This window comes from Aquarana catesbeiana, linkage group LG06 (assembly GCF_042186555.1).
Source record: "Aquarana catesbeiana isolate 2022-GZ linkage group LG06, ASM4218655v1, whole genome shotgun sequence".
Classification (NCBI taxonomy): domain Eukaryota; kingdom Metazoa; phylum Chordata; class Amphibia; order Anura; family Ranidae; genus Aquarana; species Aquarana catesbeiana.
Window position 1 is genome coordinate 394,156,326 of NC_133329.1, and position 27,713 is coordinate 394,184,038.

At 42.2% G+C, this 27,713-nt stretch overlaps 1 protein-coding gene across 1 annotated transcript in view; it reads right to left on the reverse strand.

Moving 5' to 3' along the window:
* PLCD4 (phospholipase C delta 4) overlaps nt 1-27,713 on the reverse strand; it is a 123,583-nt gene that overhangs the window by 17,467 nt on the left and 78,403 nt on the right. The window contains exons 5-11 of the mRNA XM_073634370.1: nt 23,108-23,336; nt 16,957-17,086; nt 13,175-13,406; nt 9,768-9,969; nt 5,671-5,815; nt 1,386-1,538; nt 848-1,012 (exon numbers count right to left, since the gene is read on the reverse strand). Of these exons, the coding sequence (XP_073490471.1) occupies nt 848-1,012; nt 1,386-1,538; nt 5,671-5,815; nt 9,768-9,969; nt 13,175-13,406; nt 16,957-17,086; nt 23,108-23,336 (1,256 nt within the window). The remainder of the gene's footprint in view (nt 1-847; nt 1,013-1,385; nt 1,539-5,670; nt 5,816-9,767; nt 9,970-13,174; nt 13,407-16,956; nt 17,087-23,107; nt 23,337-27,713) is intronic.

Below are 27,713 nucleotides of genomic sequence, written 5' to 3' on the forward strand. Positions count from 1 at the left end.
GGTCTGCACACCTGATATGCCATTATAAGGGACTCTTACCATTCCTACACCTCTGGTCTGCACCAGTCATTTTATATTTTTTAGGCAGACATTGGTTTATGTGTTGTACCTTATACTGTATAGAGCAGTGTTTCTCAACCTTTTTTCAGTCAAGGCGCCCTTTAAAATTATGTACAGTCTTGAGGCACCCTTTAAAGTTATGGACAGTCTTGAGGCACCCTTTAAAGTTATGGACAGTCTCAAGGCACCCTTTAAAATTTTGGAAAGTCTTGAGGCACCCCATTCTAAAATATAAAAATGATTCTAATAGATTTACATAATGCAGTAACATCCGCACACATAGGACACTCAACATTAGAGGTGACGTATTCTTGCAAAGCAAACACATTTTGTAAACTGGTACTGATTAGTATTCCAATGCCTCTTTTCTCAATCAGCTTTATTCAATCCCTGAGCTAATATGACCCCAGTGCAGATGGACGGGGCAGGGGAGGGTCAAACAAGGATGCTATGCAAGTGCCCAACATCCTCCTTATCCAAATTATGTTGTCATTGGTTGTAAGGATGCCGGCGGCTAGAAGGTTGTAATGCTGCACAATGAAAACCCGTGGCTATGTGTAACTAAACGGCAGGCTTAATCCACCAGCTGGCTTTTTACAATTTTTGGGTAATGTGTAGGCATTTTGCCAAGGCACCCCTGAAGAAACCTCAAGCCACCCCAGGGTACCTGGGCACCCTGGTTGAAAAAGGCTGGTATAGACTGTATACTGTATATGCATCATTTAAATCATTTATTGTTCAGAAATGATACGTGATAATAACGGGCTATGGTAAGCTCTGAACATGCCTTTAGAGCCCTCTTATCTTCATTTCGGCTGTTTTCCTCCTCTGTCCCTCCACTGTCCTCCTCGTCTGATATATCCCCAATATAAGAGCCTTCACGCTGTTCCCCCAGACAGTCCTCCAGACTCCCAATTTTCTTCCCTTTCAGGAGGATTTTACCACACAGCTCCTGGGCAAAACAAAATATATATATATGTTACACATTGTCAGAGTTTTTAGGTTAGCTATACAACATTTTTTTGCCAAATATTTAGATTTTTTTTTTTATTTAGAATTAGAATATTTTGTACAGATCTAATTCAGTTTTACTTGCACTGCTTGCATTAAAAAATAATTTTATTTCCAATAGTTTTTATTAGGATTTTACAGATTTTAAAAATGCATTTAAAGATGTATTATTGATTACAGAGTTGTATTAATTTTGTTTTTTTTTTTATATCTGCCTTGAGTTCGTGCAAATACATAACACACAGATACATTTTAATGCTATCAAATGTTCAAATAATAAGAAAAGAAAAAAATGATTTGAAAAATTCACGTACCTCAGGGGAGGGTAAGTGAGTAGGGATCCGCCCATCCAGAGTGCATGTCACAAGTTGTTCTCCCAGAATGCTCTTCAGGTGTTGTGCCATGGTATCTTGCTGTTCCACACTGCAGTGGTTTTCCAAGGACAGAATGACCGGAAATTTGGATGCCTAGGTAAACACAACGCCATAACCCCCTGAGTACCAGTGCTGCTCTGTCCCGTCCTGTTACATGTGTACATCTCCTGGTGTTACTTTTCAACACCTGTTCATTAATTGTAGATCACTTTTAAGGGGCCATGTAATATTTATTGGGAGGACAGATTGGCTTTCCTCCGTCTGAGCTGTGGCTCACCTGATAAGCGATGGTGACACTGATGGACACTTTCGTCTGGGGCAGGGAAGCTTGCCATCAACCTCTCGCTATCTCAAATCAGCTGGCACCCATTCAGGCTGCCCATGGCTGAAGCTAGGAGGTCTGACATGACTCCTGTAACGTGTGACCTAGCTAGAGTCAGTTACCAGCCAGTCAGTAAAGTGTATCTGTCATGTTCAGCTTTTTTGTTGTCTAGGAGCAATGTGCCATCATTCGCTGTACTATGTGTCTATCTCTCTGTGTTGGGCCACCTTAGGTAGGTAGACACATTGTACCTCAGGCCCTAAAGATTTTATGAGGAAAAAAAACTGTGGAAAAATAAAAGCCTGCTAAGTTTTAGTATTGTGCCCTGCCATTAAAATGTCCAACTATTGCACCAATAATATGAGGAGCAATGGGAATGCTAACTCATAGCAAGCAGCCATAATCCAATTCAGTGTAGTCATATCAGGTAACTGATCATTTACAATCAAGAAACCCAAAAAATAGCTGTGTGCACGCTATGATATATTTATCATAGTAAAAAACTTTAGTATACCAAATGTGTGTTGATTATATTTTACCATCTCAGATAGTCATCTACTGTTTAAAATGAGGCTTGTTTTTCTTATTTGGAGCCATGTTAAACTCAAAATGAGACTTGGTTCTTTTGGGAATGCATGCATATTGCGTGGAGGATATTTAGAGCATGATGGCCATGCATAGTGACCCATGCCCTGAAAGAAGTCAACTCTGACAAAACATGTAGGGTGGAGCCACGCTACATGACGTCATCACGCTAGCGGAACTGCCCCCAGCTCAGAGAATTTCATGTTTTTTTATACCATATACAGCGCTGTTACTATTCAGATCCTTGCTGGCTGAATATACCTTGTGTCCTGTTACTGATGTAACATCATGCCTAATAAGACTTCTCCATAACATGAGAGTTATATTTCTCTGGTTAGCCTCAGCTGTGTTTTCCTGGTGGTGATGGTACATTTGATATGCTAGAACTGAGACTTTTCTGTTTGACTGTTGTAGGTTACTCTGCATTGCACTTCACATTTTATTCCCTCCATTGGTTTTTATCATTTTCTTTTATCCTGCTGAGTTCATGGAGGATACTCATTATACTTTCGATACTTTTTATATTGTTTTTGTTATATACATCTATTTGACAAAGATGTTGTTAGTTTTTTATACTTTAGTTTCTGATAGAATTTTAGATATCAGTACCATTCACTCTCACGTATGTGTCATATGCACTGTTTTTTTATGAGAGCGCTGTGTCTTATTGAAGCACAGGCTTCACTAATATGGCAGCTGGGGCCTGCAATTACAGACACTATCTATCCTTGTTGTTGCTCTACAACAGCCATTCTTAACCTCTTTTTACCCCAGAGGAACCCTTGACATAATTCTAACGTTTCATGGAGCCTCAGCTAAAATGATATAATTGGGGTCAGGGGGAAGAATGTTCCTTACATTGGTGGTCAGTGGGAAGAAACATCCTTTCCACTGACCACCAATTTAAGGAGCATTCTTCCCACTAACCACCAATGTAAGGAGCATTCTTCCCACTGACCACCAATGTAAGAAGCACTCTTCCCGTTGATCACCAATGTAAGGAGCATTCTTCCCACTGACCACCAATGTAAGGAGCATTCTTCCCACTGATCACCAATGTAAGGAACATTCTTCCCACTGATCACCAATGTAAGGAACATTCTTCCCACTGATCACCAATGTAAGGAACATTCTTCCCACTGATCACCAATGTAAGGAACATTCTTCCCACTGATCACCAATGTAAGGAACATTCTTCCCACTGATCACCAATGTAAGGAGCATTCTTCCCACTGACCACCAAAGTAAGGAGCATTCTTCCCACTGATCACCAATGTAAGGAACATTCTTCCCACTGATCACCAATGTAAGGAACATTCTTCCCACTGATCACCAATGTAAGGAACATTCTTCCCACTGATCACCAATGTAAGGAACATTCTTTCCACTGACCACCAATGTAAGGAGCATTCTTCCCACTGACCACCAATATAAGGAGCATTCTTCTCACTGATCACCAATGTAAGGAGCATACTTCCCACTGATCACCAATGTAAGGAGCATTCTTCCCACTGACCCCCAATGTAAGGAGCATTATTCCCACTGACCACCAATGTAAGGAACATTCTTCCCACTGACTGAAATTTGTTCTTACAGTGGGGATCAGAATGCCACTCTTGAGAGGTTAAAAGATGATTGGTGTCATGCCGCTGGCTCTCTCAAGTGGCATTGGATCTTGAATTTTGCAGGCACCATAAGGTACGAGTTCAATCAGCCACAGCTCAAGAAACCCCTATCAAACTCTGGAGGAACCCTTCTTGAGAATGGCTGCTCATGACTTCCACTGCCTACACACCACCCTATAGTGTCCACTGTCTGACTGGTTAAGAGCTAGTGAGGGACAATGTATGTAGGGTGGTAGGGCGTGCTCAGTGGTAGCCACATTTGGGTCTGGGGAGAACTGAGAGGGGCCCCAGTAGGGAGCAATGTCTAGGGCAGGGTTTCTCAACCAGGATTCCATGGAACCCTAATGTTCCTCCAGAGGTTGCTAGGGGTTCCCCTGTACAATGAGAAAATTCTGCCTCTCAGATAAGTTCCCACTGACACCATTGATCTTTTTAGCTATCTGTAAGGTTTATTTTCCCCCAATGATCACAACTGTAAGGACTATCACACTGACCATCACACTAATGTAGCATGAGCTGTAGATATAGTACTTTTTAGCAAGGGTTCCCTGAGACCTAAAAGTTACTTCAAGGGTTCCTCTGTGCTGAAAAGGTTGAGAAAGGCTAGTCTAGGGTATGGGGGGCAAAATCCAGCCCTGTCCCTGTAAATTGGTGCCCCATGATTACTCGATGAATGAACAGAATGTTCACTATTCACATGAGTAGCAAAATTTGGCCTTTGCCCATTGGTACCCTGTGCCAAACTTTAGTGGTGTATACCAACATTATATACAACATTATATACACCATATACAATTTTCAGTAGGAGTCAGTCATTAACATGTACCTGCTAGAACCAAAGTTCAGATTCTACATTCACTAGGAGCTTAAGGCATTGGTCTGTGATATCAAAAGTGAATTTTATAGACAACTATATAGATCAGACCAGAATGAGGGGACAAATAAGAGAGGGACAGAGGGACATTGTTCCAAATCAGGGACAGTCCTTCGAAATCAGGGACAGTTGGGAGCTATGTAATCACAGTATATATAAAATAATATGCAAAGTGGTTGGAGGGAAGCTTCAGAATGGCACAGATGTTTTTATTACAAATTATGTGAGCAGACTGCAGTTCCTCTTTAAGCTCCGACAATAAGCCGTGGTTCACATTGGTGAGATTTGGCAAGTGATCGCATGCCAAATTGGCGGCAATGGCACCGTCCTAATCGGTGCGACACTGCACCGTTTTCCAAAAAGTCGTTTCTGTGCTACTTTTGGCGATTTCGGGGTGCGACTTCCATTGACATCTGTGCAGAAATCTGCACAGATGTCTCTAAAAACGTCCCGGAAATTGGGACTGACATGCAGGAATGAAATTCTGCGGGTTCAGCTGAACTGGCACAATTTCATTTCCGCACTCAGTGTGAATCAGGGCTAAAACCTAGATGCTGATTGGTTACTATACACAGCTGCACCAGATTCGGTGTGCACCAGTTTTAGTAAATTCCCCCCCCCAGTGTTTGTTCAGTCGGTTCTGGCTCATAGACTTGCACTGAGAGAGGAGCAGTGAGGCCCAGAGACTGTATGGCACTACTAAGTTAAGCTTCCAACCCCATATTTATTCTGACAGGTTCCCTTGACACATTTTGTTTGTTTTTTTGGGTTATTTTTTTTCCCTAAGACATATGTACAGTCTTTTCTTATATTACACACCCTGAATGCATACTTGTTGATGACTGACACCACGTCACGAAAAAGGATTTTGGAAGTAAAGGTGTGCCCGTGATACACAATGGGTTCTCCATTGGGGCCGTCCCAGGTGTCCACTTCCACGCAGCGGCAGCCTCTCTTCAGCGCCCTGTATGGGGAAAAACATGACATTTTAGGATTTGCATATGTGGCTGAGGTCTCCCCTCAAATGGAAAACTCTGCTCCCAATAAAAAAAGGAGATATCATGTAAAAGCAGAGCTTTCAATAACTTTACATCTCTGTAAATACATTCCTGACATGCCACAATATATAAATGAAGAGTTTTTTTTTTAAAAAGCTCCACCTATATCATTTAACCACTTCAGCTCCATAAGGTTTACCCCTCTTAATGACCAGGCCATTTTTTGCGATACGGCACTGCGTTGCTATAACTGACAATCGCGCGGTCGTGCGACGCTGTACACAAATAAAAATGATGTACTTTTTTTCCCCACAAATAGAGCCTTTCTTTTGGTAGTATTTGATCCCCTCTGCATTTTTTTTTTTTTTTTTTTGCGCTATAAACAAAAAAAGACTGACAATTTTGAAGAAAAAAAACCAATATTTTTTACTTTCTGCTATAAAACCTATCCAAATAAAAAATGTAAAAAAAAAAACAAATTTCTTCATCAATTTAGGCCAATATGTATTCTGCTACATATTTTTTGGTAAAAAAAATCCCAATACGTGTATATTTATTTGTTTGCTCAAAAGTTATAGTGTCTACAAACTACAACATTTTTTTTTCTCATATTTTTTTTTTTTACTAGTAATGGCGGTGATCAGTGACTTATATCGTGACTGCAATTTCGCAAGGGACAAATCGGACACCTAACTGACACTTTTTGGGGACCAGTGACACCAATACAGTGATCAGTGCTAAAAAATATATCGTTTGATGGAAATGAAAATTATCACCCTACAGAGGGCTGAGTTCAAAGACACCCCCGAAAATCTAAGTGAAAAAATGATGCAGCAGGCTAGTCCATTTTGCTGAAATTTCATTGCAGCAACTCAAATTGGTCCTCAGTAGTTTGTATTTCCCCCATGTGCTTGTATGTATGCCTGACAATGGCGGGGCATGATCCTAATGAGACAACGGATGGTGTCTTGTGGTATCTCCTCCCAGATTTGGACCAGCGCATCGCTGAGCTCCTGAACAGACTGAGGTGCAACCTGGCGACGTTGTATGGACCGACACATAATGTCCCAGAGGTGTTCTTTTGGATTTAGGTCAGGCGAGCGTGGGGGCCATTCAATGGAATCAATTCCTTCATCCTCCAGGAACATGAGGCCGGGCATTGTCGTGCACCAGGAGGAACCCAGGACCCACTGCACCAGCGTAGGGTCTGACAATGGGTCCAAGAATTTCATCCCAATACCTAATGGCAGTCAGGGTGCCATTGTCTAGCTCAGTGTTTCTCAACTCCAGTTCTCAAGGCGCTCCAACATGTCATGTTTTCAGGATTCCCCTCAGACGAACGGCTGTGGTAATTACTAAGGCAGTGAAACGGATTAAATCACCTGTGCAAAATAACTGAGGGTCTGAAAACATGACCTGTTAGGGGTGCCTTGAGGACTGGAGTTGAGAAACACTGGTCTAGCCTGTAGAGGTCTATGTGTCCCTCCATGGATATGCCTCCCCAGACCATCACTGACCCACCACCAAACCGGTCATGCTGAACGATGTTACAGGCACCATAACGTTCTCCACGACTTCTCCAGACCCTTTCATGTCTGTCACATGTGCTCAGGGTGAACCTGCTCTCATCTGTGAAAAGCACAGGGCGCCAGTGGCGGACCTGCAATTTCTGGTGTTCAATGGCAAGTGCCAATCGAACTCCACAATGCCGGGCAGTAAGCACAGGGCCCAGTAGAGGACGTCGGGCCCTCAGACATGAAGTCTGTTTCTTAGACATTCACACCAGTGGCCTGCTGGAGGTCATTTTGTAGGGCTCTGGCAGAGCTCATCCTGTTCCTCCTTACACAAAGGAGCAGATACTGGTACTGCTGATGGGTTAAGGTCAAGGACCTTCTATGGTCCTGTCCAGCTCTCCTAGAGCAACTGCCTGTCTCCTGGAATCTCCAATATGCTCTTGAGACTGTGCTGGGAGACACCACAAACCTTCTGGCAATGGCACGTATTGCTGTGCCATCCTGGAGGAGTTGGATTGCCTGTGCAACCTCTGTAGGGTCCAGGTATCGCCTCATGCTACCTGTAGTGACACTGACCCTAGCCAAATGCAAAACTAGTGAATAACAGTCAGAAAAGGTGAGTAGGAAGAAAATTGTCAGTGGCCTCCACCTGTAAAGCCATTCCTGTTTTGGAGGTCGTCTCATTGTTGCCCATCTAGTGCACCTGTTGTTAATTTCATTAAGACCAAAGTAGCTGAGACTGATTAACAACCCCGTCTGCTACTTAACTGACCAGATAAATATCCCAGGAGTTTACTTGACTTGATGCTATACTCTGATTAAAAAATCTTCCTTAATTTTTTTTTGAGCAGTTTATAAACTCTATCAGACACAGAGCATTGACATCCCTGAGACTACAGAGGAGGCTTAGCCTGCACTGAAATTGATTTGTGATATTGACTAATGATACGGCTTACGGAGAAATTAATTCCAGACACTTCAAAATGTAAATATATTGTATCCTTATTGATAATGTAAATATAATTGTATAATATTAAAAATGTAAATATAATGATATCCTTATTAATAATGTAAATATAATTGTATCCTTACTGATAATGTAATACAGGGACACGGATCTTTGCCTTCTCCTAGTAAAAACACCTCCCCCACAGTACACAAGCACTGGCTAGGAACAACATTTAAACCTTTGATTGCCCCTGATGTTAACCCCTTCCCAACCAGTGTCATTAGTACAGTGACAGCGCATATTTTTAGCACTGATCACTGTATTAGTGTCACTGATCCCCAAAAACTGTCAAAAGTGTCAGTTAGTGTCCGACTTGTCTGCCGCTATAAGTCGCTGATCGCCACCATTACTAGTAAAAAAATAAAATGATATAAAAAGAAATAAAAATATCCCATAGTTTTGCGCAAACTAATCAATGTACGCTTATTGGGAAATTTTTTACCAAAAATATGTAGCAGAATACATATTGGCCTAAATTGATGAAGAAATTTGATTTTTTTTTTTCAAATTTTGTATTGGATATGTTTTAAAGCAGAAAGTAAAAAATATATATATTTTTTTTCTAAATTGTTAGGCTATTTTTTATGTTTTTTTGTTTATAGCGCAAAAAATAAATACCGCAGAGGTGATCAAATACCACCAAAAGAAAGCTCTATTTGTGGGAAAAAAAGGACATCAATTTTATTTGGGTACAGTGTTGCACGGCTGCGCAATTGTCAGTTAAAGTAACTTAAAGTGGTTAAAAGTAGCTTCTCAAAAGTGCTTTACAAAGACAAGAAAAACAAAAACACGAGAAATACACAGGATAAAACAAAAGAAAAAAGGGAAAATTACGTGAAAGCTCAACTAAAGAAAAAAGTTTTTACATTTAATTTGAATGAGTTTAGTGAAGATGACTCTCTGATGTCCTTTGGAATTCCAGAGGTTTGGGGCGTAGCAGGAGAAGGCTCTGTCTCCCATGGAGTGTGAGTAGGGGGGACACACAGAAGACCAGAATTGGAGGGGCGGAGGTTACGAGGGTGGGGGGGTACATTAATAAAAGTTCAGAGAGATAATGGGGTGCCAAGCCATGAACAGGCTTATAGGTGAGCAAGAAGATCTCAAAGTCTATGCGAAACCTCCAGGATAGGGGCAAAATGGTCACTTGTACCAGACCTAGTAAGGATTCTGGCTGCAGAATTTTGTACATATTGTAGTCAATTAATAGTGAATTTAGGTACACCAACGAGTAGAGCATTGCAGTAGTTAAGTCGGGAGAACACAAATGTATGGATCAGCTTTTCAACTACATTGTATATATAGGATAGGATGCGGCCGAATGTCTCTGCAGTGTAAAAAAAGGCACAACATGCCGTGACGGCACACAGTAAACGAAACGGGTGTACTATCACTCACCGGATGTAGCCCTCAACACTGCTCTGCCCCCGGAGCTGGTCCTCCATCAGGTAGGTATTATGGGAGGAAGAGATGAAATAGCGGCACAGTGGCTGCGTCATGTCCTGGTAGAGCAGCGTGTGGCTCACGTTAAATATGGATCCCTCCGGAGACAACAAATATATGAGAAAGCCGTCAATGCTCAGAGCATGGAGCTTCTTCGCTACAAAGCAGAAATATATCTGCATTAATGAACTTGTCTCGGTTTAGCTAAAATAAAGCCAGGAAACATACAGATGCAAGTGACACATTGCTAATTCGATAAATCGACCCTGCTACCCTGATCTCCCACAGCTGGACATGTGACCAGATGCCCAGGTATTTGTCACCTGACCTCTGCTAAAAAGGTTTAGAATGGTTGATGTTTAGATGCTTGGTGGCCTTGCATAAGCAGGCATTTGGTCATATGGCCAGTTGTCAAACACTAGACCCAAACTATTCAAATAACCATAAACAATAGCCTGACCTTTTGACATATTTGACCATGGCATGGATGAATATACAGTGTCACCTGGTGTTTGGAGGTGGGAAATGCTTCCCTCAAAGAAACTGATGTAAGGAGATAATGGAAGTAGAACGGGTTACACCCATGTGAAAACAAACTAACAAACTTTATAAATAAGCCAGCAACACAAACTGTAAAGGGGTCTTCCATCTTGGGACAACATGAAATCTACATTACAAGAGAACCAGATCAGCATACCGCTTTCGTTCGAAGGCTTAATTCCTGGAGTCCTGTTCAAGGAGGAAATTGTGGGCCAGCTATAACAGGAGATAAGTGATTTTTAGTGTGCCCTTAGTGCATACATACAGCTGGCATTTGGTCACATGACTAGTTGTCCTATAAACCCAGAGCACAGTTTTCTGCAGGACAGCTAAGTATGTTGTGTTTGCTACGTATTTATATACATTGTATACAAAGCGTTGTTTCGGACACTCTTTAGCTTTTATTGGTATTATTCACACTGGGCATGGTTTAACTGAATTGTGTGCGAGTTTGAGTGTCCTCGATCCCCACTCCCCTGCTGGTCTGCACTCACACTGGGCTACTGTGTTACATCAGTATGTATATGAATGTAGCCAGACTGTGATTTTTTTCATATTTACATAAAATACATTGGTTGGATTTTAGGAGTAAACAACATCAGTTTTTCTTGTGGGGACATCTCTCAAACAAATGCCACTGAAACAATAATTGCACATGACTAGTATCACTGTCGTTTGATATAATGGGGAAATAAATACTATTATTCTATAGTGAGCAATGTAAACGGGTGGCCAGGCAGTGTACACATTTTTAGCTATTGCCATTGTTTTAGAGGAGCTTTTGTCAAACACTGGACCCAAACTATGTTAACAAAAATAAACAATAGCTTAACCTTTTAAAATATTTGACCCATGGCATTGTATGATACCACCGTGTCATCTGGGGTTTGAAGGTGGGAAATGCTTCCCTCAAAGGAAGATAATGTAAGTAGAACGCACAGAAAGTTACACCCATGTGTGGGAACGACTAACAAACCAAAAAAGCTGCACAAACTGGAAGGGGGTCTTTCACCTTGGGACGACACAAAATCTACACTACAAGAGAACCAGATCAGCATACCACTTTCCTTCGAATGCTTAAAGTGTTACTAAACCCACAACAGTAAAATCACTCTGTATAGTCAGTAAAGCATGCTTGTTATACTCACTGTGGTACCTAAGGGGTTAATCCTCTGCATTGTGTAAAAAGGCTGCTTGATCTTGAATGCACAGATTCTCCCCTCCCTTCACTGCTCCCCTGGACAAGTCTGGATAAGACAGAGTCTTTGGAGTCAGGCTGCACATGCTCAGTTTGGTGTGTATTGCTATCAGCACAGGGCCAATCAGCACTGTCCAGACATGTCCAGACAGAGGGTCAGGAGCCCTGCAGCCTCATAGGACAGCTCAGTGCAGTATAAAAAGCCTCCTACAAGCTTCACCAGGAACTGATAGAAATCACAAGACTGCTATGTACTGCTGATGAGAAAAGGTATTTAGCAGTTTATATTTACTAAAATAATTGCATTTCCATGTTCTGTGTACTGTGGGAGACCAGATATAGTGAAGGCAGGGTCCTGGGTTTAGTAACGCCTGAAGTCTTGTTCAAAGAGGAAATTGTAGACCAGCTATAACAGAAGCTAAGTAATTTTTAGTGTGCCCTTATTGCATACATACTATTGGCAATGTTAATTTGCTAGAAAAAGCTAGTTAGTGTATGTTAGGCATGTGCAATTCGTTTCGTTCCTAATTCGTTTTTTAACTAATTTCGACAAATTCGTTAATTCGGGAATATCCGAATTAACTAAAACCCGTTTAACAAATTTTTTCCGAATATTCGTAAATTCGATAAAATTGGACATTCGTAAATTCGGGCATTCGTACATTCGTACATTCTTACATTAGTAAATTAGTGAATTCGTAAATTTGTAAATTCGAAAATTCGGAAATCTGAAATAATAGTTAACTAATAATAACTTAACTATTAGTAATTACTAGTAACTTTTAAATTATAGGTATTGTAATTTCCTTTCAAATTTGGCTGTTAGTGAATGTAACACATACAAATTTATCCGAAGTTATGAATGATCCGAAAAAACGGAATGGAACGTAATGAATTCATAATAATAAATAACAATAATAATAATAACAATGTTTTATTATTATTATTTATTATTAATTTGTTCCGTTCCATTTGTTTAGATGCAGCATTCGTTTTGGATAATTCGTAACTTTGGATAAATTCGTATTTGTTACGTTCACTGACAGTCAAATTTGAAAGGAAATTACAATACCTATAATTTAATAGTTAGTTACTATTTCAGATTTTTGAATTTTCGGGTTTTTGGATTTTCAAACTTCAAATTTACAAATTTCCGAATTTTCTAATTTACAAAAACGAAAATGAACAAATTTTTTGGCTGTGCACATGTCTGGTGTATGTGTGTTTGTATGTATGTCCTGTGTTGTTTTCCTACAACTGTAAGTAGTCTGTATATGCAACATTCATATACTACAGTGTTTTTTTTCATGTCCTTGCTTTATCAAAAAGATACAAGCAAAACAGCTATAAGAAAGTGTTTCCAGGCACACTTACATCATCACCTCTGCCAACCAGAGCACAGCGATCCTGGCTCTTGTGCTTAGTGATCTATGGAGAGCTCTGTACACAGGCATGGTTTGCGTCAACACTGAAGTAAACCGGGCTGGGACCACCTCTTCTTACAACTGTCCCCGAGCAAGATTCGGAGCACTCAAACTACACAAAGTGGACCAAGAGGATGAACCCTGCCTGGACACAGTTTAAACTGCCAGTGTGAGTGCACCCGTAGTCACTGTTATCTCACCGGTCTCTGAAGGCTCATATCGTGCAATAAGGTCCATGGCAAACTCCTCCGTGTTCTCAGACTCCAACTGTTCCTGACGAAGAAAGTCCACGAACTCCAGCAGTGTCAACTTCTTGCCGTCCTTGGAGAAGTCTTGAAATATCTTCAGGACCTCATCACGCTGTGTCAGAGCTTTGTAGAACAAAACAAACTCGTCCCCCTCCAGAGTGCCAGACTCTGATTTATCGGCCATCTGAGGACATGTAAACAAAGCATTTCATTAGGATGAGAGTATATCTCCCAAATGTCCCTCATTTCGAGGGACTGTCCCTCTTTTGTACCTAGATCCCTCTGCCCCTCATTTTTCCTCAGTTGTCCCTCTTTTTGGTGTAATGTATACACCTTCATTACAATTTACTTTTTAAATACCAGAAGTGTTATACTACTGTAGCAATAACTCACGGTGGAGCTGCTGGTTTAAAGCGGGCTGTTACCATCACCTTTGTTACCTCAATTTCACCGGAACCGGGTCTAGGCTCCCATTGAGTTTAATACCAGACAGTGTAGACTCCAGACACTTGAGTATCTTTTCCAATGCTTTATTAAAGAGTAACTGAAGGAAGTAGAAGGAAAGAGGTAGAAGGAAAGTTGCAGGGAAGTTCAAATACCTTTTCTTGATGTAATATTAGAAATTGGAATCTTGTAGATGAATGTACTCTCCTTTTAGAGTTGAATCTTTGCCCGCCCGGATAGATTTCTCTCACTAACCTAGCAACCGGCACGCAGCACGAACAAAAGTCTCTGCCACAGACTTGAATGGAATAGAAACCCGTACCATCCTCTGCCACAGGATGTAATGGTTTACGATGGATAGCAAACACAGCACTAGAACCTTTAAGCCGACCCGGCAGTACTATGTGGTAGGTTAACTTTAGGATGCGTCCTCCAACTGAGTCACCAGGCCCCTCTCCAGACCAGCACTCTGCATGATCCTTTCATGACGGGTCCTCCCCTGGGATCTTCTCAGTTGTCCAGCTTCTTCCCGTAGGACAGACAGCACAGGACCATTCCCTCGCTGCTGTGGTAGGCCCCAGACAGGCTTCTGGGCCCACCCACATGCTGCAGCAACGTGGTCCTCCCAGTCAGAGGACCATGCGGTAGTACTCCTAACACATACCTGTCAGCCAGGAGGGCCAGCAGGTGGAATGAAAAGACCCTAAAACATGGTGTCTGCCCCATAAATACCCTCCCCCAGAATGCAACTCGGAGGACCACCTCCACAGAGTTATCTCCGGGACAGAAGAGCACCTATACGCTTCAGCGCGTTACATTTCCAACACCGACCTATGGTGACAACGACACCCACAGGCACAGTGTGAAACTACATGCAACACAGCCAAACTGGAACAGAGGCAAATCTGACTATGTATGAAAGAGATAACCCACTAAATTTACCTATAAGCAGTTGATAAAAATCTACCAGCACTACACTAAACTAAACCTTTCATCTCATCTCTAAATTATTACATTTATTATTTTTAAAAGTCGGTATATTGGAAAAGTAGTGGTCATAATACAAGGCACTTGTAGGTTTGACCAATAATTTTAGCATATCAATTATTTGTCATCCCCCTATCTGTGGGGTGTGATCAGGGTGTGTCCTTTGCCTACATACTTTGTGCTATAAGTTGTTCCTCTTCTCATCACAGAAAGTTGGGAGGTTTGAACAAAAACTTTTCTTTTTCTTTGGATAGTGTCATGAAATATTAAAACCCCTATCAACCTATTTTTTTGCTGTCTGTGTCCAATTGACGAGATTCCCTTTCACTTTCCTTCTTGGAGACACAACAGGTCGTGAAAGAAAGTCTCTACCAAGTAAATCTCTACAAAGTAAGGGAAATCATCTTTTTTTACAGGGCCACTTTAAGTCCACAGCACATACCACTGGAAGATATGGAAAAATCAGTTCCTTATAGGAGCATCTGAGTGGCTCATGGCTGTAAGAGGGCCCAGATCTTGGATAAACCTATTTCTGTCCTTGTTATAGCTATGCTTTAAAGAAAAAGTTCACTTTTAAAGTTGTATTTTACCTTAGAACTGTCATGGACCCATAGAAAGGTTTTATGAACCTTTGTGATAAATAAATTCTGGGCTAATTTTGGGGTTGACGTCTGGTTATGGGTTATGTTAAGGTTCAGGCCTAGGGGTTAATTTGAGCTTCAGGGATAGATTTGTTTGAGGTTAAAGCAAACATGTAAAGGAAAAGGTACAAGGCCTTTTATTTATGTTTTCATTGACCCATAACAAGAGTAATGTGCCTGTGTCGACAGTCTTTTTCTGGTTCAAGTGGGTTTTGCCTTCCCATACAAGTCTAAGGGAATGCAAAACTTACTTGAAGGTCAAATGCAGGTTGGAAAGAGGCCAACTGCAGGTCAAATGCACCTGTCAATGAATTCTGAATGATCTCAGAAGCTTTTTAAAAAATGGTTGCCCTCAACCGTATCAGGCAGCACAGTGGTGTAGTGGTTAGCACTCTCGCCTCGCAGCAATAGGGTCGCTGGTTTGAATCCCAACCACAACACTACCTGCCTGGAGTTTGCATGTTCTCCCTGTGCCTGTGTGGGTTTCCTCCCACACTCCAAAGACATGCTGTTTATTAGCTTCTGTCCAAAAAAAAAAAAAATAAATTGGCCCTGGTGTATGGGTGTGAGTTGGGGACATTTGGATTGCAGACCCCTTGGGGGTGGGGACCGGTGTGGGTGTATGTGGATGTGGAGCGCTGCATAGATTGATGGCACTACATGGGTACCTTAAATATACAAAAAAAAAAAAAAAATAATATAGTGGATGGGCATATTGATGGGGACAATTGTGGGTTCTCATTGTGGACTGGTGTCTTTATTCAACCTCACTAACTATGTAACACAAATCTAAAGCCTATTCACACAGGCCCTGGGGAAGGTTACTGAACAACATGAGCAGAGTGGGACTCAATGTATTAATCCAATATCATGAATTTGGATGTCGTAAGCCAAATCCGCACAATTGATTTGGGTTTTTTGGTTTCCCATTTTGAGGAAGCTTCTTCTTGTTTTACCTTATGCCTCTTCTGCTTCTGCCTGACCACCCCAAGATTGATAACAACTTTTAAATGACTTCCTCTTCTATTGCTTCTGGCTGTATTCCTACTGCTACGGACTGAGTACATCAAAACCTATTGGACAACTTTTTCAGAACGCTTAACAAGTAAGGACTTTATGAACCAACAGGAGCTGCTACTGAGGTAAAACCCTTGGTAGTAGAGATGAGCTTGGGTTTCTTCCTCCAAACTCATCTCTAGCTGAACTCCAACCTCATGCTTTTTTCTACACCAATGAGCTACAGGCTGGGTCATTCCCACGCTGAAGCCTGCCTCTTTGTTTACGTGGGCTCCAGGGCAGGAACAATACAGCCTGCAAAAGAGTGTTCAGAGTTCGGTTAGAGATGAGTTCAGAGGACACCCAAGCTCATCTCTACTGCGTACTACAATACCAAAATTCCCACACCTAATATCAAAGACTACCTCTCAATTTTACCAACTTTTGGCCCAATCATCTCATCAGGCAAAGCTGCCAGGAGCTTCCCAAACCATACTGCACAATATTGTATAACTTGGTGCTTTGTAATACACATTTTTGAAGCCTGACCTGAATTCTCAATGGGACTATTGGTTCTGAAATGTAGAATTTCGAAAGGCTTGAAAACCACAACTGATCAAACTTTTCAAAAGTTCCCATCTCTACTTACAAGGAATTATATCATACCTGAAAAAGGCGATAGGCGTGATGTTCACTCATGTCTACATTCATCATTTTCAGCAGATCCTGGACCTCCTTGAAGTTCATCCTGCCATCATTGTTCTTGTCGGCCTTCTTAAACCAGTCCCATATCCATCTGAGTGGCAGGTCAAGGTAAAAGCTGGGTACTTTAATAACAGAACATCCACACTCAATCACCAACTGACCACTGTTATCACTGTGATCTTTTATAAGGGGGCTTCAAAGCTACAGTATATGCTTATCAGAAACTTGTACAAGGAGAACTACGGAGGCTGACATTACTATACTTAAAAAGCTAGCTTCGGCTTTCACACTGATCCAGTGTTTTCCAATAAGATCAGAAAAGGAAATCTCCATTCTCGCCTATTAAAGATGTGTTCCAATTGTACAGAAAGACCTCCAAATTTCTCATATGAAAGGAGAACTTCAATTGTACAGGAAGACCTCCATTTTTCTCCTATAACAGGGGTACTCCAATTGTACAGAAAGACCTCCATGTTTCTCATGTAACAGGTGTATTCCAATTGTACAGAAAGTTCTGAAAAAGCAGATAAATTGCACTTACAATTAAGTGACTTGGTCAGCACATATCAATAGGTCAAATCATCTCAAGGAATCCTAGGTCATGCCAACAGATGCTCTCACTATGTAGCCAAAGAAGTGCCAAGTCAAGATGGATACTCTGTGGTGGACACTGGGAGGACTAAGTGGAAGAAACTAAAAAAAAACGCCCAAAGCTGGAGCAGAAAGGTGACCCAAACTTCATCCTAGGTGGTGAAGTACCTTCAATGTACTGACATGCTTTGGGGTCTTGTCCCTTCTTTGGGGTTCTTTCTGAAGAAGAGACATGACCTGGAAACATGTACAGTGATAATATCACCACTACTGTTACAAGGTAAAATTTAGCCTTGCAAAGGTATCTGGTACACACAAAGTGGAATCATATCCCCAGGGCTGTAGGATTTCGATCAAAGCATAAATGATATAAAGAAAACTTTGAGATACATTTATAGCTGATATGCTTTGATTGTATGGTTCATTGCATGGAACCTTTTTCCTAAATATTTGCCATCCGTTAAACCTTGTTATGTGCTATCGGTTGTATTTTAAACTCGATAGTCTAATACATTTCCCATCTCTATCTGACAGCAGAGAAAATACGAATGACATATTGTTGCAGCTTAACAAGAAAGGATGAACCGATGACAATCTCTGCGATTATTTGGAAGAAATGTGAAGCTGCGTTTGCCATCCATCATAATACGCCCACAGGACTCTCTCCTAATTGATTGGAGACATTTTACCATTTAATCCCCTGAATTCCCAAATGTATCGTAGAGTGAATTATAGCTAGTAATAAAACCATGAAAATATCCACTTAGCATACAACAAAATACCAAAATAAAGTGCAGAATGAAATATGAGAAGGAAGGAATATTGTTTGTAGTCTATTTTACAAGGTGGGGTATCTTTTTTTTGTACAGAAAGTGTACTTTACTGGTGATATCTGCCAAAAAAACACCCGGAACTGAAACATGTTAGCAGAAAGCACATGATTACATAGGTGCAATCACTCTGGAGTCCATGAAGTCAGGGGGCACAATTATACTGCAGCTTCCCAATGGGACTCAAACAGGAAAAAAACTGACAGGGTTTTAACCATAACTCTACTCTATTCAAAATACACTACAGTATTTCGTCAAACGTATTGGGACGCCTGCCTTTACACACACATGAACTTTAATGGCATCCCAGTCTTAGTCCGCAGGGTTCAATATTAAGTTGGTCCACCCATTGCAGCTATAACAGCTTCAATTGTTCTGGGAAGGTTGTCCACAAGGTTTAGGAGTGTGTCTATGGGAATGTTTGACCATTCTTGCAGAAGCACATTTGTCAGGTCAGGCACTGATGTTGGATGAGAAGGCCTGGCTCGCAGTCTCTACTCTAATTCATTTAAAAGGTGTTCTATCGGTTTGAGGTCAGGACGGTTTGTGCAGGCCAGTCAAGTTCCTGGACCTTGCTTCGTGCACTGGTGCGCAGTCATGTTGGAAGAGGAAGGGGCCATCCCCAAACTGTTCCCACAAAGTTGGGAACATGAAACTGTCCAAAATGTCTTGGTATGCTGACGCCTTAAGTGTGCCCTTCACTGGAACTAAGTGGCCAAACCCAACCCCTGAAAAACAACCCCACATCATAATCCCCCCCTTCACCAAATGATTTGAACCAGTGCACAAAGCAAGGTCCATAAAGACATGGATGAGTGAGTTTGGGGTGGAGGAACTTGACTGGCCTGCATGGAGTCCTGAGCTCAACCCGATAGAACACCTTTGGGATGAATTAGAGGAGAGACTGTGATCCAGGCCTTCTCATCCAACATCCATGCCTGACCCCACAAATACTCTTCTGGAAGAATGGTCAAACATTCCCATAGACACACTCCTAAACCTTGTGGACAGCCTTCCCAGAAGAGTTGAAGCTGTTATAGCTGCAAAGAGTGGGCCAACTCAATACTGAACCCTACGGACTAAGACTGGGATGCCATTAAAGTTCATGCCCAATATTTTAGACAATATAGTGTATATATATATATATATATATATATATATATATATATATATATATATATATAAAGCTTTGGCTTTATAAGTCCATACGTGTAGCTACACCTCTCCTTTCCGACGCATTTCACCCATATTTGACACAATAATAGAGTAATAGAGATTATGATCACAATTATGATCTCTACGATTACGCCCAATCTGGGTGAAATGCGTCAGTAGGATGTGGCTACAGGTGGGCACTTTCAGTGTGCATGCCTTGAATAAACTCCTTGAAGAATTGACAACAAGTGGGGTAAGGGGTTAACTCCTCATTCCCAACAAACTATTCCAAAATGACATTGATTTATTTACTGCTAAATATTGCCTGCGTGCCAGAATAAATTAACTCCAGAAGTTACATCATCCCACACCGGCCAATCAAAACGGGCATTGACTCGACACCCAGAAGCAGGGAGAAGATGTCAGCACCAGCGAGGGAGACGTTGGATCTTATTTGTGGCTTTGGTTCCATTTTAGGAACTACCTGAATTTGCTGCATGTGTGGGTGGATGCACGATCTGTGCTCCATTAGCGTCAGTAAAAGACAGTTGAGACATTAGGGATCCAATAGACAAAAGATGTCATTACAGGATGCTATCACAAAGGGAGATGTTGGCCCCCTATGTGATAAAAATAAAGTTACAGCCAAGCACTCAAAAACCCCTCCTAAAAAATATGGAGCTTGCCCCCCTGAACACCCACACACATATAAAATGTACGCATCATGAGCACCTAGGTAGAAAACAATGTTTGCACTACACATATTACAAATTCTACAGTGAGAGCAATAATTCTAGGCCCATTATTTACAGGTAACTCTAAACTGATGACCTGTACCGGCTTTTAAACTACGCCTATTGAACATTTTGGGTTTCCGAAGTTCCTCATCATTTAACTTGCAAGTGCAATTTTAAGGCTTGACGTGTTTGGTAATTATTTACTCAACTCAACATTAAAAAGAGGTAATATTTTTTTCAAGGTATAAGAATGAAGGTGTTTGAACTTTTATTGTGTGTTTATTAATATTGTGATTGATTCCTTTTATTATTTTTTTTTGTTTTGTTTGGGTGTGTATGTATATGTATGTAGGCATATATGTGTATGATTGTGTAGTTAGATTATTGGTAATTAGTATATTGCAGTATATTTGAATTATTAATTATTGTCTGACTTTATAGTGATGGGACATTGAATTGTTTATTATTAATTATAGAGGGGGTGGGATTAAATATGTTTGTACTTCTTCCCATTCCTTTTTGGATATGTAAACTATCGTATTTTTCGCTCCAAAAAACTCACCTGACCATAAGACGCACCTAAGTTTTAGAGGAGGAAAACAAGAAAAAAAATATTCTGAACCAAATGGTGTACTAAAATATTTACCAGTGCCCATGAAATGCATCCTGACCTGTGCCAAATAAATGCAGCCTTACCAGTCCCATAAAATGCAGCCTGATCTGTGCCAATTAAATGCAGCCTTACCAGTGTCCATGAAATGAAGGCCGATCTGTGTCCATTAAATGCAGCCTGATCTGTGTCCATTAAATGCAGCCTGACCTGTGTCCATTAAATGCAGCCTGATCTGTGTCCATTAAATGCAGCCTGATCTGTGTCCATTAAAAGCAGCTTTAACTGTGTCCATTAAATGCAGCCTGATCAGTGCCAATTAAATGCAGCCTGACCTGTGTCCATTAAATGCAGCCTGACATGTGTTCATTAAATGCAGCCTGACATGTGTTCATTAAATGCAGCCTGACATGTGTTCATTAAATGCAGCCTGACCTGTGTCCATTAAATGCAGCCTGATCTGTATCCATTAACTGCAGCCTGACCTGTGTCCATTAAATGCAGCCTGACCTGTGTCCATTAAATGCAGCCTGATCTGTGTCCATTAAATGAAGCCTGACCTGTGTCCATTAAATGAAGCCTGACCTGTGTCCATTATGATTGTGTAGTTAGATTATTGGTAATTAGTATATTGCAGTATATTTGAATTATTAATTATTGTCTGACTTTATAGTGATGGGACATTGAATCATTTATTATTAATTATAGAGGGGGTGGGATTAAATACGTTTGTACTTCTTCCCATTCCTTTTTAGATATGTAAACTATCATATTTTTCGCTCCAAAAAACTCACCTGACCATAAGACGCACCTAAGTTTGAGAGGAGGAAAACAAGAAAAAAAATATTCTGAACCAAATGGTGTACTAAAATATTTACCAGTGCCCATGAAATGCATCCTGACCTGTGCCAAATAAATTCAGCCTTACCAGTCCCATAAAATGCAGCCTGACCTGTGCCCGTTAAATGCAGCCTGACCTGTGTCCATTAAAAGCAGCTTTAACTGTGTCCATTAAATGCAACCTGATCTGTGTCCATTAAAAGCAGCTTTAACTGTGTCCATTAAATGCAGCCTGATCTGTGTCCATTAAATGCAGCCTGACCTGTGTCCATTAAATGCAGCCTGACCTGTGTCCATTAAATGCAGCCTGACCTGTGTCCATTAAATGCAGTCTAACCTGTGTCCATTAAATGCAGCCTGACCTGTGTCCATTAAATGCAGCCTTACCAGTGCCCTTGAAATGCAGCCTTACCAGTGCCCTTGAAATGCAGCCTGATCAGTGCCAATTAAATGCAACCTTACCAGTCCCATAAAATGCAGCCTGACCTGTGTCCATTAAATGCAGCCTGATCTGTGTCCATTAAATGCAGCCTGACCTGTGTCCATTAAATGCAGCCTGACCTGTGTCCATTAAATGCAGCCTGACCTGTGTCCATTATGTCTGGGCAGTATTTACTCCATAAGACGCACAGGCATTTCTCCCCATTTTTTTGGGGGGGGGAAGTGCGTTTGATGGAGCGAAAAATACGGTAAATTATTTTTTATAGTCCTTTTTTGTCTTCTTTTGTAATTTGTTTTTTTTTTGTGATTTTCTACTACTGAATTAATACTGCTTTTATTTTGTATGTTTTTTTTTTTTTGCATTTTCGAAATAAAGTAAAACTAACTAACTAACCTCATCTTTTAGGTTTGACCAAAAATTGGGTAACATATTGCGTTTGTGTGCCCCAAAAGTGTATTTTTTTACTAAAAAAATTTGCACTTGATAAACCATTGCATTATAATTGTGTGATATACTAATTTATAAATACCATTATTGTATTCTCCAGGGTCTTTGAAAAATATATTTGGGGGTTTTAACTAATCTGCAGGCCTAAAATCTTTTTTTAAACATGTGCGCAAAAAAAAAAAAGCAAAACGGCTTTAAGAGACCCTGTCATCGGAAAAAAAAATTCTAACAGTTTAAATTGCAGGCAGGTCGATCTTCTGGTACATAGCTGTAGCAACCTCCAATACTTTGCTGCAAAATGAAGCCACATCAAAGATTATGTAAACGTAAAAGCTGCAATAATACCTCAAAATATGAGCTCACTGAAAACACACTATAATTTCCCTTTATGGAACAAAAAGATATTAGCGACACCCAGCGAAATAAGCACACTGCGCGTCCGGATCTGGTGAAAGGATACTGATCCAGCAGCTCCTTCTGGTCCATGTTTTTCACGGTCTCTATGAGCCTCTCCAGGCCCTGAATCCAGCACTGGGCCTCCTCCGGGGTATTCGCAATGAGGTCCAGGTTCCTCCGTCTGCCATGGAAAACGATGGTAAAGCAAAGTTCCGGCTGGAACTCATCCGCAATGCTCTCCAGGACCTCGGACTGGTGGCCGTCTCGGACGGTCTCGATGTCGCTGATGGAAACTGGAAATAAAATACAATATGGTTACACCTAGACGGAAAGACAGGAGATGAAGAGGTGCACAATGGTGTTCATTAAGAGGAACACCATCATTTTTTTTCTGTTAGTCTTCATCATCTCTTGCATACATTTCGGGTATTTAACCTTTTCGCTACCAGAGCCATTCTTGTGTTTTTTTTCTTGCATGCGTTTAAAAAAATAATTTTAGGCCAGAAGATTAGTTAAAATGCCTAAACATTACATACATATTTACAGTGCCTTGCAAAAGTATTCACCCCCTTGGCATTTTTCGTGTTTTGTTGCCTCACAACCTGGAATTAACATGGATTGTTTGAGGGTTTGCATCATTTAATTTACAGAACATGCCCACAACTTTGAAGATGTTTTTTTTTATTGTGAAGCAAACAACAAATAGGACAAAATAAATATGTGCATAACTATTCACCCTCCTAAAGGCAATACTTTGTAGAGACACCTTTGGGGGCTATCACAGCTCCAAGTCGCTTTGGATAAGTCTCCTATGAGCTTGCCACATCTTACCACTGGGATTTTTGCCCATTCCTCCTTGCAAAACTGCTCCAGCTCCTTCAAGTTGGATGGTTTGCGCTTGTGAACAGCAATCTTTAGGTCTGACCACAGATTTTCTATTGGATTGAGGTCTGGGCTTTGACTAGGCCATTCCAACACATTTACATGTTTTCCCTTAAACCACTCAAGTGTTGCTTTAGCAGTGTGTTTGGGGTCATTGTCCTGCTGGAAGGTGAACCTCCATCCTAGCCTCAAATCACACATAGAGTGGTACAGGTTTTGCTCAAGAATATCCCTGTATTTAGCACCATCCGTCTTTCCCTCAACCCTGACTAGTTTCCCAGTCCCGACTGCTGAAAAACACCCCCACAGCATGATGCTTCCACCACCATGTTTCACAGTGGGGATGGTGTTATTTGGGTGATGTGATGTGTGGGTTTGCGCCAGACATAGCGTTTTGTTTGATGGCCAAAAAGTTAAATTTTAGTCTCATCAGACCAGAGCCCCTTCCTCCATACATTTTGGGAGTCTCCCACATGCCTTTTCGCAAACTCAAAACGTGCCATGTTGTTTTTTGCTGAAAGTAATGTCTTTCTTCTGGCCACTCTGCCATAAAGCCCAACTCTATGGAGCATACGGCTTATTGTCGTCCTATGTACAGATACTCCAGTCTCTGCTGTGGAACTCTGCAGCTCCTCCAGGGTTACTTAGGTCTCTGTGCTGCCTCTCTGATTAATGCCCTCCTTGCCCGGTCCATGAGTTTTGGTGTGCAGCCGTCTTTTGGCAGGTTTGCTGTTGTGCCATGTTCTTTCCATTTGGTTATGATAGATTTGATGGTGCTCCTAAGGATCATCAAAGATTTGGATATTTTTTTATAACCTAACCCTGACTTGTACTTCTCAACAACATTGTCCCTTACTTGTTTGGAGAGTTCCTGTCAGAGAGCTACCTTGGGCAGACGCGCTATTGGTAGGCATCGCGGTGCGTTGGGGCGCGCCGCCGCGGGTGCCGGTGTGCGGGCGCATGCGTGTGTGCGGGGGCGCTCGGTGCTGTCCGATCTTCAGCTTCCTGTATCCCTGCACCTGCTTCCTGTTTCCTGTTGAACCTGATCTCCTGACCACCGGCCTGTCTTTGATTCCTCCTTGCTTGCTGCCTGCCACTGATCCCGGACTGTCCTGACTACGAATCTGCCTGCTCCTCTGTACTACGCTGCCCGCCTGTTGCCGACCTCTGCCTGTGACCCGACCTGCCTGCTCCACTCCTGCTCTGCATCTGCTGCCTGTGCTTCAGTTACTGTAGATCTCCATAACCACCTTTACCGGGATCCTTCTGCAGCTAAACCCGCCAGGCTCTCATACCATTCTGTGCTCCCGTGTCTCCTGTCCATACTACCAGGGGCCAGGAACCAGATACGTAAGGGAGACCTTCCCCTGCTACATCCGCACCCTCAGTGGTTATGCTACCCCCGGAGCCTAGGGTACCCATACCTGAGAGGTTTACCGGTGACCGCAGTAAATTCCGGGCCTTTCGCAATGCCTGCGAGCTATACTTTGCCCTGCAACCCCGCACCTTCTCCCTGGGGGCAACCAAGGTGGGCTTCGTAATCTCCCTCTTATCGGGTGAAACACAGACCTGGGCTCATCGCCTCCTGGAGCAGAAATCTGGAGCTCTGGACAACCTTGATGCTTTCTTTACCATCATGTCCCAGTTGTATGAGGACCCCCAGGTGACGGCGACTGCTGAAGCCACCTTGCACGCCCTTCAACAAGGGCGTAGAGCCGCAGAGGACTATGTGGTGGAATTTAGGCGGTGGAGCTCCGACACTGGTTGGAATGATGCGGCCTTACGTTACCAATTCCGCATGGGATTGTCTGATCCTCTGAAGGATGAGTTAGCATGGGTCGGTGTACCCCAAACCCTGGATGAACTCATCAACCTGTCTATCCAGATCGACCGACGCCTCAGAGAGCGTCGCTCCGAGAGGTCTTCCAGCCAAATCCGCCCTACCTGGATGTTACCCAAGGTTCCAAGCTCTCCCAGCCAGCCCTTCCCGGCACCGGCCGCACCGGTTCTTGATACCTCTGAGCCAATGCAACTCGGTCTGTTCCGTCCCTCTCTCAATCCAGAAGAACGCCAACGCCGAAGAGTTAACAACCTCTGCATGTACTGCGGGGAGCCTGGACACTATGTGAGGTCTTGCCCAAACAAGACACGTAAGTCACCTAAGTCGCTGCCAATGCCAATATCTTCAATTTGTGCTTCTGCTCTCTCTAAACCTGCTAATCATCTTGCTCTCTCTATCACCCTACAGCTCCCAGGAAAGACTATGCCAGCTACAGTCATAATTGATTCAGGAGCCTGCAGCTGTTTCATTGACCTAACCTTCGCTGCCAACCATCACATCCCTCTCCAGTCTAAGGTTCAGGGACTTTTTGTACACCTCGCTGATGGTTCCTCTCTTCGTTCCGGTCCCGTCATGCAGGAAACCATCCCTTTGTTAGCCACCATGGGCTCTAATCATCAAGAACTCCTGCGCCTGGATGCCATTTCCTCTCCTCTTTTCCCCATCATACTTGGGATGCCATGGTTACAGGCCCATAACCCCAGCATTGACTGGTCTAGTGGAGAAGTCAAGTTCCTTTCTGACTATTGCCGGCAACACTGTCTACATACCAGTCCTGCTGAGACTACCCGACTACTCTGTTTGGACGCTGAGTCTGAGTTACAACAGTTGGTCCCTGCACCCTACTGGGACTTTCTGGACATTTTCAGTAAGAAAGGAGCAGAGACTTTACCTCCCCACAGGCCTTACGATTGCCCAATCGAGCTATTACTTGGAGCAGAAGTTCCCTTTGGGAGGATTTTCCCACTAACAGAGCAGGAGTTGGACACCTTAAAAATATATATCGATGAGAACCTGAAGAAGGGATTTATCCGTCCATCTACCTCTCCATCCGGGGCTGGTATATTCTTCGTAGAGAAAAAGGACCATTCCTTACGTCCTTGTATTGATTATCGGGAGCTGAACAAAGTAACAATCAAGAATCGTTACCCTTTGCCTTTAGTGCCTGAACTCTTCCAGAGATTGGGATCCGCAGTGATCTTTTCCAAGTTAGATCTCTGTGGTGCCTACAACTTGATCCGTATTCGTGAAGGAGATGAGTGGAAGACAGCTTTTCGCACCAGATTTGGACATTACGAATACCTTGTTATGCCCTTCGGCCTGTGCAACGCACCTGCTACGTTCCAACACTTTGTTAATGACATTTTCCGTGACTTCTTGGATCTATATGTTATTGTCTACTTAGACGATATTTTGATCTTCTCCTCCTCAGTCTCCGATCATCGCAGGCACGTCAGAAATGTGTTGGCTCGTCTCAGGCAGCATGGACTTTACGCTAAACCAGAAAAATTCCAGTTTGAACTTCAAAGTATCCAGTTTTTAGGCCTAATCATTTCCGTTGAAGGTATAAAAATGGATCCGCAAAAGGTATTAGCCATTCTGGAGTGGCCCGCTCCCTCCGATAAGAAAGGGGTTCAAAGGTTCATTGGCTTCTCGAACTTTTACAGGAAGTTCATTAGGGGCTTTTCTGCAATAATTGCCCCCATCACTGAAATAACCAAACAAGGGAACCGATTCCAGTGGTCCCCTAAGGCACAATCCACCTTTGAAAAACTCAAGGAGCTGTTCACTTCTGCTTCAATCTTGAAACACCCAGATCCTGCCCTACCATTCGTCCTGGAAGTGGATGCTTCAGAGGTTGCAGTCGGAGCTGTGCTGTCCCAACGGCAAGGCCCAAAGACCCTTCTCTACCCAGTGGTCTTTTTCTCCCGCAAGCTCTCTTCCGCAG